The 18947-nt window shown below is 40.9% G+C and overlaps 2 protein-coding genes across 5 annotated transcripts; one reads left to right on the top strand and one right to left on the bottom strand.

Moving 5' to 3' along the window:
* Positions 1 to 127: 127 nt before the first annotated feature.
* Positions 128 to 8416, top strand: LOC109959167 (putative monooxygenase p33MONOX). Of its 3 annotated transcripts, none has more exons than XM_020598331.1 (9): positions 128 to 214; positions 2019 to 2142; positions 2309 to 2374; positions 3717 to 3892; positions 3998 to 4112; positions 4331 to 4458; positions 5746 to 5849; positions 6001 to 6185; positions 8074 to 8416. In XM_020598331.1, the coding sequence occupies exons 3-9, from the start codon at positions 2350 to 2352 to the stop codon at positions 8286 to 8288; spliced, it is 948 nt and encodes a 315-aa protein (XP_020453987.1). In that variant the 5' UTR covers positions 128 to 214; positions 2019 to 2142; positions 2309 to 2349; the 3' UTR covers positions 8289 to 8416. The 3 variants fall into 3 exon arrangements, with proteins under 3 accessions (XP_020453987.1, XP_020453988.1, XP_020453986.1); XM_020598332.1 differs by lacking the exon at positions 128 to 214 and adding an exon at positions 941 to 1097 and having other exon boundaries at positions 8077 to 8416; XM_020598330.1 differs by lacking the exon at positions 128 to 214 and adding an exon at positions 942 to 1097.
* A 1391-nt stretch (positions 8417 to 9807) lies between these two features.
* On the bottom strand, positions 9808 to 16939 carry LOC109959165 (rho GTPase-activating protein 25-like). 2 transcript variants are annotated; one of them, XM_020598327.1, is made up of 9 exons: positions 16807 to 16939; positions 16227 to 16340; positions 15605 to 15812; positions 15347 to 15482; positions 15052 to 15125; positions 14609 to 14730; positions 13961 to 14195; positions 12509 to 13459; positions 9808 to 11888 (listed from the first exon to the last, which is right to left on the bottom strand). In XM_020598327.1, exons 1-9 carry the CDS (start codon positions 16856 to 16858, stop codon positions 11651 to 11653), a joined length of 2130 nt encoding a protein of 709 aa, XP_020453983.1. In that variant the 5' UTR covers positions 16859 to 16939; the 3' UTR covers positions 9808 to 11650. The 2 variants fall into 2 exon arrangements, with proteins under 2 accessions (XP_020453983.1, XP_020453984.1); XM_020598328.1 differs by having other exon boundaries at positions 15347 to 15479.
* Between the last annotated feature and the right edge of the window lie 2008 nt (positions 16940 to 18947).

The following is an 18947-nucleotide window of genomic DNA, read 5'->3' as shown; positions in this document are numbered from 1 at the left end:
GAGACGTCGCTGCGGGATACAACCACGCAGGTTCCTCAGGTTGTTTCTCTTTTTTTTGCGGTGGGGAGAGGTGGACTGCCCCAGTCTAACTTCCTCCTCGGCTGGAAAGAATGAAGAAGAAAGTCCGGTCCTTCATAGAAAGGAATACCAAACTACTGAGGGAGGCGCTGTGCTAATCTGTATGCAAATCACCAGTCTGTGGGAGGGCTCCGAGGTAAATAACACGCATCTGGTACAAGGTACAGTGTCATTATCACAGGCGCTCTAAAGTATAACTTAGTTAACAAGTGAAGGTTTGATTCACTGTCCTGAACCTGGGAGTTTACCTCCGTGTGGCCACGTTTCTCCCACATCACCAAAACATGCAGAGAGTTGAGCTTTAACAGACTCTAAATATCAACGTGTCTTGTGTGTGAATTTTCCTTGTTTGATTTTTTTTTTCCAGAAGTAGGATAAACAGAATTATCTATAATCTATATTCACAATAAATTACCTGTAGAAAATATAGTCAATAAAGTGTAGCACTTATAGTCCAATAAAGAAGCTGCAGTTTCAAATTCTAACAGCCACTGATGACTAGTGGTATAGGGTACAACACTACTACTAATTTCGTTTGTAAAAGTAAGAAGTTTAAATGATAAAAACAATAAAGTTAAATAACTTATTTTAAAGACATTTAAACACCTTTGTATGTATTCAATTTACGTTTGCCACAGGCATTTCCTCTGCACGTTATGGAGCCCCCACTTTGATAGATAGACACTGGCCGTACAAGTAAACATTTTATTGAAGATAATTACAAATGAAGTTGCACTTAGGCCTATTTTGAGAAAGAATCCCCTCGTGAATAACCCAGTATTTTTTAACTTTAACAGTACTAAAAAAGTGTGTGTATCAGAGAGGGGGAGAGAGAACTCTCGCGATATCTGGCGAGAACAACATTATGTAGGCTTGCTGCTCGAGGAAGAGGCCTTTATTTATCCTGTCTAACCAAATAATGGCTGCCATCCGTCGAACTAGTTGTTTTCTACACGCTCCGGTTAATATTGGAGGATCGCTGATGTTTCAGTTGTGGTTCTGAAGCCGCCATTACCCCGGTAAGTGAAAATATTATATCAGAGTTGCTGACAATGCAGTGTTGTTGTCGTTTTATGTCATTTTTTGTGATCTTGTCCTTCGTCCCCGGCTGCTTCCGCTATGCTGTGCGGGGAGAGGCAACTGAATTACTAAAAAGGGATCATTTTAACGGCTTAACTATTTTCTGTTAAGGTGCGTACATATTTAAACTTGACTTCAGACATTTCGACAATATGTATCAGATATTCTTCAATTCGGGTTTAGTCAAATACACCAAGCGGCATTCATTTTCTAAGAATGAACGTTTTAAAATGGGCTCCTTATGTAATCCAGCCTGTCTGCCATCATCCTCTAGAATAATCCTGTAGTTGTCTACGGGTTATATCGTTGTGTCCATTTATATTGTTATTGATATCTCTTTCTCTGCATTACTGCATGCTTTTTTCCATTTGTGGACATATTTGACTCTGCCGGTTAGTCCAAGATTACAAATGCATACACCACAGAGCATTGTTTAAGGGGACATAAGTTTAGTTTGAATAATTTTAGTGGTACTGTTAAAGTTTTCCAAGTTTCCAAAAAACATAGGTTGAATTTTCATTTAATGTGTGTGAAGTGATCCCTAACACATCTAGAATATTTAGTTTTAATGGAATTGTGCAGTCACACAAAACATGGTGTGATTAAACAGTCACTGAACATAAGGTAAATATTTCATTTTGTGTAGGCTAATGAATTAAAAAAAAAAGAAAAGCTCGTGCAGTTTGGAAAAATGTTTGCTTCCAGCTGATTGAATGGAAATGTAGCACTTATGTGTTTGACTCTACAGTTTTTTTTTATGAATTTGCCAAATATTTAACATTTTTTGATTAAAGTATTAGTGAGAAGTTAAGTGAAGAAGTCAGTGTAACATTGGCCTTGTTACTTCTGTCTTCTTTTAGTTTCTTCCCTGGCCTTGCTGCTCACCCACAATGCATTGCCAGTGGCTTCTGTGTATCTTAGATGGGCCAATGTAACTGTTGCCACCACTCCACCTAGTCCATACTCCAGCAACGCAGCAGGAAGGTGGGAACCTTTTCTATCTTATTGTCTATCTGTAGCTCTTCTATGTTGCTGCTGTAGATTTTTATGGAAAAATGTGCTGATGAGGAAGGTAACAAATGTTATCATTTTGTGTTTATTACCACTGTACATGTAATAATGCACAATCCTTGCTTGCTTTTTTTTCCAGTTCCTGTCTTGTTTCATCTTGTTCATAGTCTTTCTAAAATCATGTCGGGCTCAGGTGACTTACCAGGTGAGTATTGCTTGAAGGCTCTATCATGATGTTTTGCTGTGGGCATGCCTTTCACATTTTGGGCTAAGTCCCTTTGTTTCAGTGAAGGGGGATCTTAATGTTACCGTGTGCTCAAACAACATGGCAATAGAGAAGGCACTTTCTTGTTTCAACATGACAGTGCCTCTGTGCACAAAGCCTGGCCTATAAAGACACAGTGTTCCCACTTTGGTGTGGAATAGCTTGATGGGCCTGCACAGAGCCCTGACCCCCACCCCACCCAACACCTTTGGGATGAGTTAGAAACAAACTGTGAGCCAGGTCGTATCACACAACATTAGTGTTGGACCTAAGTGGTGGCCTTTGTTGAATGAGAGCAAGTTTTGTGAAAAGCGTTCCAAGAAGGTGTGAACTCTGTTACAGCAGCAGATTAATAAATGCTCCTGATTTTGGACGTGTTCAGGTGTCAAGGTGTAATATATTAGTATCCACAAACCACTGGCTATGTTGTGTACCACTTGATGACTGAGTACTTAAACTGACTGCTCACTGTTCTTCCACTTTTTAGATTTAAAATAGTTTTTGCTTAGCTCTTATCATTTCATGAAAGCATTCACTATTTTTATGTATTTATTTTTGTGGCCATAAAGCAGCATTCAGCTTTTAACACCAAATACCAACTAACATGTTGCATCACACATATAAAAGGGGATTACATACAATGTTTTGTCTCTTGGACATGTCTGAGTGGAAGTGATTTGAGTCAGTCATTTATAGTATGAGTCACATGCTGACTAAGTCATGCATTGTTTAATAAAATCTATTTATATTTGTAACTAGAAGTGGAATTTCCTCATTGTGGGATCAATAAAGTCTTACCCTAACTACGGCTTGAAATGAACATGAACAAAAAGATATGTCCCACAGTTATAGGAAGGCTTCCAGCCATAGCAGACACTTCACAGACCAACACAATACTGTAACAGTTTGTAAACCAACCAATGCACCATGTCCCAGCTCTCAGGTTTCTGTTTGTTCACCCATTTCATATACATGTTTTCCCTGCTGTTTTGCTCCCTACTGTAAATGTTCTTTATTATGATTCTGGGTCTTTTTCTGGTTTTGATGATGATATTTATGATTATATGGTGTTTACATAAAACATGAATGTGTGTGAAATAACCTGGTTTATTCATTTCTTTATATACATGATTCTGACATTATTCAAGTTTCTGAAAATGATATCTAAATGGATAAACACACAAACGAAATACTCCAAACACCTGACTATAACAGTATACTAATGTGCACAGTTCACAAGAGAAGGTTTGTGTTTCTTTGCTGATGCTAATTTTGTCTGCAGCCATAGAGGGCTCTGGTATTGGAGGGATGAAGCTTCCCATCGGGATGACCCGCCGAGCCCTAAGCTACGACGATAACTTGGAGGCCCCCATGTCCACACCTCCCCACGATATCAGCATCAATAATCTGTGGAGACGACCCATTATACCGGAAAGGAAGTTCAAACACCTGGCTGAGGTGAGACAGCCCTTTCACAGAACACACACATCTGTTTTGTCATCAACAGGAAGAGTGTGATGCAGTGTTGAAGATGGTGTTGGTGTGTTTTGTTTTGCTCACCAGGAGGAAGAGAGTGGTGCAGTGCCTCAGTCTACAGTGCCAGACAATAACCCAACCAGGCCACCAGGTGTAGTGAAAACCAAGGCCTCCTCCATCATCGTGAACTCTCTCATCACCAGTATGTTACATCTAATAATGACAGTAATACTTAATTAAGCAGAAGTGATTTTATAAAGTACACCAAAACTGAGAATTTAATGAACAAGTAAACTTAAATTTAAAAAAAGCAGATGATAAGTTAATAATTGGAAGAAATTATTTTAAGTTGAATTCATTTATAATTCAGTTGTCACTTTAAAGGATTATTACACTTTATTTTTTTCACTCTGCTCTCAGAGCAGACTCATGACAGTATGTACAAGTTTGAGCAAAGGGCGGGGCTTACTGACACCAGCTACACACCCCACAAGGGCCTCACCGCTGAGGAGACAAGACACCATCACCGCATGCCTGAATCCTTCCAGGTAAGACAGAGACTTCTCCACACACACACACCAAATATTGCATGCATGGTCAAAATGCAGTTGGTTATTTATTAGCAGACATTTGGACAGAAAATGGCTAAAGCAACAGAGTCTGCATTGATGAGGTAAGGTACCGGTGAGATGATGAAATACTGACTGCAACAGTCACCAGGTAAACGGTAGAAATAAATCATTGAAGTTACAAAGTGTCTAGCGGGACTGCAGCTTGCACATATTTAACTGGCTAACATTTGATTGCCTACTGCCTTTGCCACATGATGCTACATTGCAGTAAAAGTTCCAGTTGGCTCAGCGGAAAGTTCATTGCAGATGCTTCCAGAAACATTTACATGAGATGTGTGTTATTTTCAGCTGAGGGTCAGAGATGATGGCAGAAATGATGTGTTCAACTTTAATTTAAAGCTACTCTACCTAATTTCTGTTCAGCCACTAGAGGGTCTCAAAACAAACTGACACCATAAGGCCCTCCTAATCGCTCTTGGCTCATAGTCTAACAACATCGTAAACTATGGATGCCTGGTTGAGACAAACGGCAGCCTTCATTTTGAAGCTAGCGTTAGCTGCTAATGAGTAAATTGATCAATCCAGCAGAACTCTCTGGTTACTGCTAACGAGACTCAATGCACGGACATTACACAAAGCTCAAATTATTCCAAAATTGAAATCACATTAATTCAATGCTAAGTCGCTATGGTTACTAAAACAAACACGTTTTGGGTGCTTACACATTCAGAAGGAAGAATGTCACATCTGAAACAAATGTGAGTCCTTCAGCTGCTTTTAATGCTCTCCGTCTCAAAGAGCCAAACTGATTTTAACCTTGGTTTTTGCTTCTCGTCTCACTCTCTCTGTGCAAATGAACGCCACCTCTTTGATCTGGCTGCCACTGTTTTGGACTTTTGGCTACCAAGAGCTCCTCCATGGCTACTGTGTGAAATGACTACTTGTGGTTCAAAACTACTTCTTGGAACCGTCACTAGGTGGCAGTCGGGGCAAATTTATGGATTGTACTTTTGACAACAGTTTAGAAAAGCTGAAATAACAGTGTCATGGATGTGGTAGTATAGCAGAGAGACACCTGTTGTGAATTATATCCTTACCCTATGTTTGTTAGGTCTTGCTTCTTTAAGGGGTGTGGCTTCGTGGTGATTGACATTGTATGTTCTGAGTAATGGTTGACTCCGTAGTCCCATTTCATTTTCATTTGATGTATCAGACAATGTGTAAAATCTTAACTCACCTTGTTGTTTTGTTATTACTGTATAGAAACTGCAGGTCCACAGCATGGAGGCTAAAGAAGAACGTCAGAGCTCCTCCACCCAGTCCACTCCATCCAACACCCCACACAACTCCCCAAAACAACAACGCAGGTATACACAACACGCACACATTGTGTTCAGTGTACTGTGGTCTAAATCATATTTGTCTGTCCATCCAGACTTGGGATAAACTCTAGGGGGAAAAAAAACAAAAAAAACTACAGCCTGGTCAAGGTTACATAATGTTTGTGTGTTTGTGTAGGGGCTGGTTCAGTAGTGCAGGTTCAGAAGTCAGCAATAGCTTGTCCAACAGCAGCGTGGATATGGGAGGAGGAGACATGGCAGCAGGAGGAGTAGGGGGTGCAGTTGAACGCTGGAGCGTGTTTGGGCCTCGCCCCCTTGTCCAGAAGTCGACCTCTGACCTGGAATCAGACCCTACAACTGCAGGTAAACAGCACTGACACTCTGTGAGGCTCCAGATCTGGAAAAACAGTGGCTGAATGTTGGTTTGTCAACTGTAAACAAAGCCACAGAAAGGTCCTCCTTGCTCCTGCCTAAAGAGCCACATGGAAGTGTTAGGATTTTGTTTATACGACTGTGCAGCTCACATGCAGTATCATCATACAGTTTATCCTGTTCTGCCCTGCCCTGGCTGTTTTTCTTGATGGCTGTAGTTTCTGCTGTTTGTATTTGGCGCTGTAGTAAAATGATATACTGACCTTGTTATCGTGTTATTTCCATTCACTGGTAAAAGCAAGGGAAAACAATGGCTCTTTGTTCTTAAAGACAAAACACAGTCACATGAATATATTAATTTTTTTACTATAAAAAAAATCATTGCCCATCCCTACTGTGAATGAAGAGTCCCTCTTGGTTATGTAAGCATGACCAGAGACTCAGGGAACGTTGACTGTCTTTTTCTTGTCCTATATAAACAGTTGAACCAGTTACGTCCAGGATTTGGGTTAATAGGTAAATGAACGGCCTTCAGATTGGCGGTAAACACTGTCCAGCTTTTAGAGCTGACGGTCTGTTACGTCTGTTCACTTATCACTGTAGGGTGTTTCTACATCCCACTGATATAAAAGTCCAACCGGATTTAGATCATTAACGGCTGCTGAGAAACCTCTGGATTTTCACATGTGGGATGATTCAGTCGCTTTGGAAACTATCAAAATCTTTTTCCCATGATGACTTTAGGTACGTACGTTAAGAGAAGTGATAGATGTTTGTGTGGAGTTTAGTTGTGAGCAGTGAAGGAATGACTGAGTTTACAATGAACAGCAATGTTTAACTTCATGGGTTGTTATGCTCATCTCTCAGCTAAAATAAAAGGGTTTGTAGAGACCACATCAGCTGCTTGATATCATTTACAACATCACTGAAAAAGTGGTTTGTTAAACTCTTTAATCTCCTAAAAATGCATAAATAAAATGGTATTAATATTATTCTAAGAGGGGCTTCTTGAGTAAAGTGATAGACCAGCATCCCTCAGTTTGTGCTTGACTTGAAGACGGTTGTATATGATTTGCCTCACCCTACAGCACAGAAACTTAAAAAGAGAGCTTTAGGTTTGGGGATTAACATTAAAACATTTTTAATTTGAACAATACTGTATATGAGACGCTGCTGCGCTCAACCTAAAGAGAAAGTTGTCAGTGCATATCCCTCTCATGTAAGGCACTTTAAAGGATTTTTCACAGTGCATGTCCAAATTCACTGGCTTTTATTGGGTTGGCCATGTTCAGATACAGAATTACCACAGTGCTGTGAATATTGACATAATCTTAAAATATGTTCAAAATGGTCTTTAAGAAATGTCATAGTTTTAAATTTATTTGTAGATCAATTTTTGAATGTTCCTGACTGTAATTTTGCTGCGGTATTACCTAGTTATATCTAAATGTGTCGTTGCAGTTTCTGTTTTTTGTAATCACCAAACACTGGACGGAACACACAGCAACCACACGCTCAAGGTTTCACTCAACATCCACCGTGTTTCTCCTCTATGGTCATAAACACGATGGTAAAATAGCTTCAAGTGGCCTTACTGACCACTGTGTCACTGTACACACTTAATGTTAAATGTCAAAACATTAAACCATTGACATGAGACCTGTCTGTCCTTGAGACATCATAGAAATTTACTGAAGTAGTTTTCAAACTACAGTAACAGACAGTAAATAACTCATTCAAGGTGTAGATAAAAACAGATGAAGCTAGGAATCGGATATGAATAAACACCTTGTATGCTAATTTTCTTATTTAGTCCTTTTAGTCTTACACAATTTCTTTGCCGAAATATGAGAAGTTATTTCCATTTCTCTTTTCCCAGCAGGCTTCGCTCTGCAGGCGTACCGCGGTGCTCAGAAGCCGACTCCCATGGAGGTAATGAGGTCCCAGGCCACACGGCTGGCTGACAACCCTGGTGCTGAGAAGGTGGCTCCTCCCAAAATGGAGATTCCCACAGTTGAGCCCCGACGAGAGGGAGCACGACCACACAAGCTCAAACCCAGAGACATGAACATCTTGACGCCCTCTGGCTTCTAAGAGGACACACGACACCTGTCAAAGGTGTGCGGCACTCAGATGCCAAAGGTCCCATAAATTGAAGACCTCTACATGTTGTTAGCTTGTATCTCTGTGCATGCTATTACACAATATGTTGTTGTTGTTGTTGTAAAAAAACACAGAGGTTGGAGTAACTTATTTTGAAAAGAAAACAAAGGCGAGCAGTAGTATTATCACCCAAATGGAGTGTCAGATGCATCTCATAGCTTTCAGATTTCCTCCATTTGCTGTGGCATGCTGTATTTTCTGTAAATGTGTGCATACAGTCTTTCTGTGCAGTGAAGGATTGTTACTGATATTTCAGATGTTTTCACTTTCAATTATGTCTCCAAATGAAGTAGTAGCTAATGTGGCAAAGCTACTGGACCTTGCTGCTCCAGTTTTGGCATGTTGCTAGATCCCAAAGTACTTTGATAGGCAAAGCCAGAAAACTAAGATGTGAGACTGTAATCATACTTTAAGCTAATGATTGCTAGCAGCAGTGACATTAGTTTGTCCTCTTAGCAAGTCAGGAGGAGGTGAGCAGCTATTATCAGCATCCATTTTGCGGTCCACACCACCTCAAAACCATTTAATGGGACGTTTAGCAGCAGCTGCACCATGTGCACTGTCTTGAAATTAGAAAACATCCCATCTGCTCTGCTTGTTGGCATTTCCTGCCTTGCTTGGCTGTAAAATCACATTGACCATTCTCTTCTCTTTCCACGCTTTTAACTGTTCTATCTAGCAGCAGCATGTTGGGATTAACGTTGGCTGGAACAGCAAATTCAGCATAAATCATCCCCTGAGTCTAGATGACATGCAGAGCTACTGACATTTTATTTATTTTTATTTTTTTGGTCTAGCTGATTCTCCTTTACAATAATTCTCTATAAATGCACTTTTTCCAACTGCAAACTAACCTGATTATCCAACCTGATCCAAACTCTCATGTCCTCCATTATGTACCCTAATAAGAGAAAACAGCCTCTTTATTGTTGATATTCTTTACATCTGGATTTCATTTGTTGACTTCAATATGCAAGTCACTATGCAGGATGGGAAGAATAGGTCTAACCAGTTTAAATGTAGTTTGGTGTGAGTCAAATCAACAGAACAAAACTAATCTGAAACAAACAGTTCTCAGGAAATTATTGAAATGCTCACTGAAACATTCCACGTACTTGTTTAGTACCAGATTTTTTTTTTTGTTTGTTTGTTTGTTTTTAAATTGGCTGGTGTTCATCAGAACTTGTTTCTTTGGGATTATTAGAAAGAAGTGCCCAGCCACTATGAAGGATTCATGTGATGGGTTTCAGTGCGTAACAGCTGTCTCACTCAGAAACAGAGCTTTGGCTTTGACAGAGACGTTGGCAGAGGTTAATTTTCAGTGGTCACAGTGCACAGAAACATTCTCCAGCCTCACGTTCCTTATAATTCATTCCTTGTCCGTGGGTTGTCTAACTATAGAGGTGTCAGATATTTCTACACTGCTAGTTTACTGTTAATAAATGTTTTGTTTTTTTTATACAAGGTTTTTGTAAGAAAGCTTAGCAAAGCGTAATGGAGTGCTACAGTTCACCTGTTAAATGAAATGTAGCTAATTTTGCACTTTAAATATTAGATGGTCTATTTGCTTGTAATAGATCCCATGTGTAAGCCGGGAGTGATAGAGTTTCTGTTTTATGGAGTAAAAATTTCAAGTCCATTTAATTTGCCATGTGTAACTCTGCTGTGGTGTTAGCTGATATGGTCCTTTTCATCCTGAGTGAACTCTTCTAAATTCGGGTACAGGAAAAAAAAACCACTGTAAATATGACTGTTTCTAATCTGTTTATTTTGTCATGTTTAAAGCTTTGTGTTCACAAGTGCTTTGTGTTGAAGTGTGACCATGTTCCCTTTGAATATCTCCTTGGTTTGAGCATCAGGTGTCGATCTCATCAGTGCAACTGTACTTCAGACTGACTGAATTACTATTTCTGTTCCACTATTCTTTTCTAGTTGGAGATTGAGATGTAACCCTTGACAGTCTCTGTACAGTTTTTCTCTGCTAGAACAGTTTAGACTTTGAACATAAATGTTACATTCTCATCATAAAAACAAGAGTCAGTGTTTTATTTCTAGAAGGAAAATTTGTTTTTTAGTAACAGATTCCCCTGTGTTTGACAAAGCACAACAGGATACCTTTATTTTTTATAAATATTCTCTCAAGTAATGTACCGTGGATCCAGAATGTTCAGGCCCCTTAACTTTATCAACACTTTTTGTATTGTAAATTTAATTTTTGAATCTGAAATTCCCACATTGGATTCTAACTTGAAGGATTGTTATTGTATTAAGATGGTAGAAAATCAAAGCCTTTACCTCTGTCAAACTTGATGCAGACTACACACACTTGGCCATGATTTACCTGTCCCAGACTGATAGCAAACTGAAAACCATTTTCTCATAAGGGAATCCACACTTATTCCCATAGTCCCAGTTGCTCTTGAGACCCACCTTGACCAGACTATGAACTGCCCCAGTTGCTGTGACCCTAAACATCAAAAGCTGCCAGAAACAAAATGCACTTGTTGCTGAGAGTGTCCTGGGGAACAAGTCTGAGATAGCCTGAGCAGTGCACATTAACACTGTAGGAGGGGGGGCGGCAAACATCTTAAAACAATATACAGTAACATAAAGAGGGTATAGACCAGAGCTAGTGTTCCCTTTGTTATGTGGCCACAAAACACCAATAGACTGACTCTGCGCTGGAATCCTGGCATTTGAACTCCAGTTGCAGGTCTCGTCAACTGCAATAATATTGTAATCAATGTATCTTACCTGATAACAGTTGTGTAGGTAGGTTTTGTAGGTTGTCAACCGCTGTGACCACACAACAGCAGTCTGTGACAAAAATGTGTAGCCTAATCAATGCATAAGTTCTGATATCTTGAAATTCTGCACCGGGTTTGCTTTACAATACTAATTACCAGCTCGGAATGGAATTTAGTTTCTCAGAAAAGGCCTGGGTATATTTTGAATAATATGTTACCTCTGACTTTCTAGTCTTCTTCTGGAAGTGGTGAACTTAACCAGCTCGGTCTGAGGCTAACCGGTTAAAATGACTCAACTTATTTCTTTAGATTGCCTGCTATTTTTCTTTTCTTGCCCAAACTATTTTCCTTTAGGATATGTTGCCTTAATGTTCAGATCAGAGGAGTTGGATCTCATGTTAAGATCATCTTACACTCCCTCTTTCACACTGTTTATTTATCAATCCCTTTCATCAAGCTCTGTTCCACAAACCTCCCTGTCTAATGCCCCTGTGACATATCTATACACTTTAAACAGTTATGCTCTCTCTCCCTTTCTATCCATTTTCAGAGACTCCCTCTTCTTCCTCCTTTGTCTCCTCCTCTTCGTCTGATCTCTCCATACATCTGGAAGAACAGCTCCATCTCCCTTTGCAGCGTGGTGTTTCGGTGGTCGGCATCAGCTTTGGCACGTTTCATGTTGCGAATCTTGATTTCGGCAACACTTTGGCTGCGCTTCTGCTGTTCCAGGTTGACCCGCAGTACTGCAACCTGCCGCTCAAGGAAGTCATTACAGCGCTCCAACCTGCAGCAAACACATACCCCGTAGTACATACACAGGCTCTAGGCAAACACTAACTATTCATTTATCATATAAGTTGGGTTGTACTGATGTAGGATTTAGTGTTTCCACCTACAGTTTGAAATGTACCTTCACTTGTCTCCACAGTGCAACTAAGTGGAAACTTTTTAAGTATCTCGTCCCAAAACTGTGGGCTGTCATACCAGCCTCCACTCCTCTGGGAACACTTTCAAGCAAAGTTTGAAACCTGGCTACAGATATTTGCTTCCAAGAGCATTTGTGAGATCAGTCACTAGTTCTGGTTGGATGGGGTTAAGGTCAGGGGTCTGCAGGCCAGTCAAGTTCATCCCTACCAAAATGGGTAAATTGCACTTGACTTTGTGAATAGAGGCGTTGTCATGTTGATACAAGAAAGAGGTGTCCATATGCTCTTGCCATACACTGAATCTGCAGGTACACCTGCATAATGATAACTTTGACGTCATTAAAAGAAAACATGATCTTCACTAGAAATGATTACCAAGCTCAAGTAAAGGTTTGTGTGAATGAGTGATGTGTTTACAGTGTGGGAGTACTGTTGAGGAAGAGAGGATGCAATGTTCTTTCTTGTGTTGCTGTCTCACCTCTGTATCCTGGCCTGGTACTCAGCTTTCTGCCTGGCCATCTGCTGTTGTAGTTCAGCCAGGAGTGAGTGAGCATCGCTGGACTGTGACTGAGGCTCAGGACCCTGAGTGTCTGGAGGACAAGGGGGGAGGAACACATCTGAGCTGCCCGTACTGAGAGGACTGTCACTGGGTACAGAACAGGAGGCCAGGGAGTTAGAGTGGTGAACATCATCATCACCATCATTATTGTTGTCATCTTCATCATTATCACCGTAGTTTTTGTCTTCAGGATCATCATCAATGTGTTCCTCTTCTGCAAGCAAACGTGAAGATAACTTTCTCAGTCTCTCAGGTGACACGTCAGGACTAACAATCCCCACAGAATCACTCTCGTCCAATGGTAGAACCTCACAGGAGGACCATGAAGAGGAGGAGTCCCTTGTCTGTCTCGCCTCATCTAGCTCTGCCTCTTCTTCACAATTTCCAATATGGCCTACTAGGTCATTGGTCTCAGAATGTCCATAGGTGCCGTCGTCCATCCTCTTACATAAAGACACTCTCTCTAGGTTGTCATAGGCAGAAGGGGTGCTGTCCTCCTGAGCCTCACTGCTGCCTCCACTGACTGTACCTTCTTTTTCTGCAGCACTGGAACTCCTGAACCCAGTACCAGCCTCTTTTGGGCCTGGCCAGACCTTCGCCAAGCCAACAAGCATCCATCTTGGCTTGGAGTTATCTGGCAGTGTTTCTTGTTGTTGGAGGCTGGTTGTAGAGGCCTGAACATTTACAGAAGATGGTCCTTGGTGCTGGTGATAATCTATGTTGTGTCTGTCAGAGTGGTGTTGAAGGGGCTGACTGGAGGAGGGAAGGGGATAGAAGCAGTTCTCTGGGTGGGAGGAGGTGTAGCGATGGCCAAGAAGCCTCTTTTGGCCAGAGGACAAGTCTGATTTGGCTGCAGTTGAATGGATACACCTACACAAAACAAGGTAATCCCTTACAATGTGGTTACAATCCACTCAGATTGTTTTTTTGTTTTGTTTTGTTTTGTTTTACATCAAACAAGGACCACATCTAACCACATCATAAACAGTATGTGATATAGGGTTGGTTAGGCAAGTTTAGGACAAACACAGTAGTGGTGATTTGTCTCAGGTGTAATGTCATCTGAGTCTACTATAAGGCCCAAACAACACCTGGACAAGGAAGAGATGGGAGATGTACGCTCAGGACTGAATGAAAGAGGAAAGATAGAGTGAATGAAATGAGGAATCACCTCTCATTTCACTTCATTTGTGTTAATGGTGCCCTCACCTTTCTGTCTTATTAGGGCGCCTTTGTCTCCCCTCTGTGAATGGTGATCTTATCTCTCTCTCTCTCTCTCTCTCTCTGTTTCTGTGAATGATGTCATTTTCTGTTTCTATGTTGTCATGAGTGTTGTTGGTGAGGCTTTGCTGGAAAAAAAGTCTGTCGTACCTGGGGTTCTGTGTATCTCTGTTGGGCTGTCCAGGATCTCTGGAGCTGTCTGCAATGAGAGGCAGAGACATCTGGCGAAGGTAGGGCAACGAGTGAAGATGAGGCTGCCTCAGAGCATTTGGTGATGCATGTGAACCTCCAGGTAGACGGGTGGACATGGGTGGTGGGATTTTGGCAAACAGAGATTCATGCTCTCTGATCAACTCCAACATCAGCACATGGACCAAAGCTGCACCTAGGGCATAAATAGAATATTATTCAAAGAACCCTTTCAATACTTATTGTCATAAACTAGAAAAATGTTATTATGGTATTTTAATTCTTTAATGTTTCAATTGAGCTGTGCTTTCAAATTTCACTTATGACACCTTAAAGCTCATTAGTAAGCACTTGTATTGTTACAGAGCCCTCCTGCTCCATAAAATATCTTTGTAATGACAGGATATAAATATTTAAATACTTAACTTATAGTATAAGTTTTTATTTGTAGAAGATGATATCCAACATCCATGTTCCTAAATGTCTCCTGGTCTGCACACATTATCACAGATGCTATGTCAATGTTTTTAACAGACCATAATGTTGAAACAAAAAGAATAATTTGTCATTCATATACATGCTGTGTCGTGGGTCAGTTTGTTTGCCTACCTCCCATAATGCTTTGTGGGTCTTCAGCTTTGGCTCGGAGGATGTTTGGCCCAAACACAGTGGCCAAATTCTGGTCATTCATCTTGTTACTATAAGAGTAACTCTGGACCTCATTTAGAAATCTGTACACACACAAAACACAGGCTCATTAATACTTTTTGATCATTTCTCTCAAGTGTTCACAATTCTCTATATAAAGTTCTTCCTGTCAAGGTTTAAAAGCCTCATTTCCTTCACTTTAACTGAAAGTTATTTATGAGTTATGATGCACTTCAACCACTATTGTATAGTTCTGTATAATATACACCAAAACTCTGCTCCATCTTTTGTAACACTCTTTGATTTTAACATTTACATCCATGTTTTCTAAAGGTTTTCTCACAATGCAACATGTGAATGCAAACTTAGCTACAGTCTAAATAACAAGGTAGTTCGGGTCTTACTGGCAAATAAAGTTGAGTAGGTTGAAGTTGGCAAATGGCAACCCACTAAGAAGATTCCTCAACTCCCCTAAACCCTGAGGGATGGTGAAGGGAGGAAGAGTAAGAGGACGGGAGTGAGGAAACCAGAAAGAAAGAAGAAAGAAAGCAAAAATACAAAGTGAGAAGTAAAGAGGATACTGGAGTACACTTGTACATCACTGCAGCAAGGTGAGAAGTTGGAGGTCTGCCTAGACTTTTGGGAGGTGTCAAGTTGCCCTTAAACTAATGAACTGTTTGACAGCAGAGCTGCAGGTACCAATGTACGGTCACTCTTCAGCTTCTGTGCACAGAGCAGGAAGTCTTGGTAGTAGCTGTAAGGAACCAGAGGCTCCGGCAGCTGTCTGAGGTAAAGCTTCAGCAGTGATGCCACAGTGTGGACATCTGTGCTACTGCTGGGAAAACACACAACGAATTAATGTTTTTTTTTTGTTTTTGTTTTTTTTAATCAAATGCTTTGAGAAACAAGTGATCAAAAAATAGTAGGCCTACATGCAAAAAAGCAGACAGATTATACCTGTCAATCGATGGTCTCTCCCCTGCATCGAAAGCTTCCTGTAGCTCTCTGACCAGACTGGCCTGTCCCGGCTGGCGGAACAAGCCCACCTCATGCAGGCCATGGTCCCGGATGAAGGTGACACACTGCTCCACCACCAGTGGAACCAAACGCATCCCATAACGTCGCTCATACAGCACTGTCTCCTCCAGACGCTGACCAAAAACCCCTAAAAAAGGGAATAATTTTAATGAGATTCTTCTCTGAGACCAGCGTTCACTTCATCCAGTCAGAAACAATCAGGTCATTGAAAACCTATGACACTGAAAAAAAGTGCATGTGTCAGACAACATGCACCTCTACTGCTGTCTCTATAATATATCCAGGATCACAAAAATCAGAATATGGTAATGATCAGTTTTTTGATTGATTTTTTGTAAATATAAAACACAAGATCCAAAAAGTAAGAAATACAGTAATTATACAGTAATTACTGACTTGTGTTTAAACATCCACTAGGCACAGAACAATATTATATTCCATGAGTTGTACAAATTCAGAGAAAAGCGCCACTGGAAAACACGTTTAGGGAAAGCATCCAAATACACATTGATGGATCAGTGTGTGTTTGTATTGTGTGGACCTGTAAAAGGGATCCAGACTCCCTTGTTGAGGCTCTTCAGCCACTCATCACCCTGACCGGCACTGTTAGACAGGAAGAAATATGAGCCCGGGCTGGCCAACACGTCTCTGTTACCTGCATTTACACAAATATGAATGTTTTAGGGGGGCTGTCTCAGTGTTAATGAAAATCTGCCATCTGTCATTGACTTGTATTCATATCCTGGAGATGTACCGTAACCTTGACCATAACCACAACTTGCCCAACATTAAACCTTACCCTAACCTTAATCTAACCCAAACCTTAAACCAAGTTGCCATCTTAAAATTTAACACAGACTTGTGAACACAATTTCCTCTCTTGTTTCCTGTGTACCACTGTTCTCCAGTCTTTCCTCCTCAAAGTCACACAAAAATACACACATATGCATGAAGAACACACACACACACACACACACACACACACACACACACACACACTGTCACCTCAGATAGGACCCCAAAGGCCCTGAGTCAGCATTTAAGAGATGCCACTCAAGGGCAACTCACACAGACACAGGGATGAACAAATAATACATTGATGGTATGCATGTGTGTCTCACCTTTGTAGCCTGTACTGTCATTTTTCCAGGACTTGAAGCAGCTGAGTCCCATGCTGCAGTGCTCCTGCTCCGAGTTGCTTTGCTGTAAATGCTTAGTGCAAACTACACACAACAAAGTTTTTTGCTAACAAATTTTTTCATCACTCATCAAATCTTTAAAAAACTTTTAAAAAGAGATGTTCTTGATGGATATAGATCCTTAAATACAGGTTCCTGGATTTTATATGGCATGGATTTGGGTTAATAATTTTCCAGAGAGATCCTTAGAGGTACATCCTGAAACAATTTAAGAGATGTGCTATAATAAGAAATTCCAGCTGGAGAATTGACTTTATAGAGAGGTTCCTTGTGGACTGTAGAGTAAAGGCCCTTAAAAAGGGGTTCTGATGGATATTCAAACTCAAAAAAAAGGTTCCCATCGATACTGAACTTTAAACATATAATGTCATACAGAAAATGCAACTTGAAAAAGAGGTGTCACTGATGTTTATCAAAAGGCTTCAGGTGAAGATTTTCCCTCAAGAGGAATTCCTGGTTGATAATTTAACGTTAAAGTCAGAGGTCCGGAGGATATAGAAACCAAAAGAGGAGTACCAGAATTTAAAAAGAGCTTTCTTGTGAATATTTAACCTTGCATATAAAATTCTGGTGGGTATGCAAGCTTCAGTTTGGTCTACCGAGGCACAGGTATCTGATGGGTACCAAGCCTTATAGAGATCTTTGAATACAGGAGCAAACAGATTACCATTCCTGGGCTATTCTCAAAATAGTTTACCTGGCACTCCTCATAAACCTCCATTGGCCATGGATGCACAGATACTTTCAACGGTCAGTTAATTGCCTTGGCAAAGCCAGAATGTAGTATTTCCAGGCTCCTCCTCTTCAAAAGAGCCATCTCTCCAGAGCCACTGAAAACACAAATGTCCCACTGGTTTCGGAAGACAAACAGCTCAAAACCTATGAGAAAACGATGGCAGCATACATGGGAAGTGTTGTGTAGCAAGCAACACAACCTTCAAAATGTTCCAGTTATCTTCATATAGGATGAGTTGGTTCCTCTTAGGAGAACTTAGTTTAAACATCAGCCTTTGCCACAAAGGATTTTGAGTCATTTAGGCTGCATTCCTCTATATGAAGAACCCCAGACATCCAGTCTTCGTTTGTCCTTTTGATGCTTTAGAGATGATAGACTTTGTGGAGAATGTACTCATTCGCATCCATTACCTTATTCCTGTCACCAGTTCACTAAAGCACGAGGAATGATATTGCTGACTTTGCTTCCTATCTAGGGAGTATTTCATAGATCAGCATTATTGCTCCTATCTTATCTGTATTTCTCTCTATTTATATCGTACTTCCTTTCAGCAGCTGACAAAAAGTAAAACTATCCTGAAGGAACATTTTACTTTTACACTTCTTGTTTTTTCATCCACTGGCCGTCGAATCAAACTAGTCCGTTGTCCATAAGAACTGAGGTGATCTCAATAGTCCCTCCTGCATCCTTCCTCTCTCCTTGTCCCCCTCTCTATGTTCCTTGCTTTTTAGCTCTTTAAATGGACATCCTGCCCCATTTCCAGGACACAGTCATATTCATCATTCCTTTTCCTGTTCTTTCTTTCCTTATTCTCAACGTTCCTTTTTCTTATCTGTCTCCCTCTTTGTCCCTCTTTGTCCTCGTCTAGCTCATCCTTCTCTCTTGCTCCCACTATCCTCTACTCTCTTTCTCCCTCTCTGCCCATTTCCCAGCAATGTGTGTGCCCCCTTCTTGCCCCCTCCCCATTTATCTCATCAATAACCATGCTGTGTGTGTGTGTGTGAAGGCTGTGCATTAGGAAAATTGGTTCTCTGCGACGCACCGCTGTTTTACCAAAGTAATCACAGCTGATGGTGAGAGAGAGAGAGAGAGAGAGAGAGAGAGAGAGAGAGTGGGAGAAGGGAGAGAGGATCTGGCTCAAATTTTGCTGCTGCTGAAGTATGGTCTGCTGCAACACACACAGAGACAAACACACACACACACACACACACACACACTGTCACCATGATTCAAGTGGACATAAAAGCGAGAGAGGCTTGTCGGCCCAGTCAACTTTTGAACTCAATTAGAGTATGAGGAACCCCCACCCACCCACCCCTCTCTCTCT

Source organism: Monopterus albus, unplaced genomic scaffold (genome assembly GCF_001952655.1).
Source record: "Monopterus albus unplaced genomic scaffold, M_albus_1.0 scaffold38.1, whole genome shotgun sequence".
Classification (NCBI taxonomy): Eukaryota; Metazoa; Chordata; class Actinopteri; order Synbranchiformes; family Synbranchidae; genus Monopterus; species Monopterus albus.
Note: the sequence above shows the minus strand (reverse complement) of the source record. Positions and strands in the feature narration are given on the sequence as shown.

Bases quoted from the DNA above. Each gene is read 5' to 3' on its own strand.
- LOC109959167 (XM_020598331.1), top strand. From the start codon at position 2,350: ATGTCGGGCTCAGGTGACTTACCAG. The intron at 2,375-3,716 runs GTGAGTATTGCT...TTTTGTCTGCAG, and splicing joins GGGCTCAGGTGACTTACCAG to CCATAGAGGGCTCTGGTATT. The intron at 4,113-4,330 runs GTATGTTACATC...CTCTGCTCTCAG, and splicing joins CGTGAACTCTCTCATCACCA to AGCAGACTCATGACAGTATG.
- LOC109959165 (XM_020598327.1), bottom strand. From the start codon at position 16,858: ATGGGACTCAGCTGCTTCAAGTCCTGGAAAAATGACAGTACAGGCTAC. The intron at 15,126-15,346 runs GTACCTGCAGCT...ACCATCCCTCAG, and splicing joins TGAAGAGTGACCGTACATTG to GGTTTAGGGGAGTTGAGGAA. The intron at 14,731-15,051 runs GTAAGACCCGAA...GTGTGTGTACAG, and splicing joins CTACTCAACTTTATTTGCCA to ATTTCTAAATGAGGTCCAGA.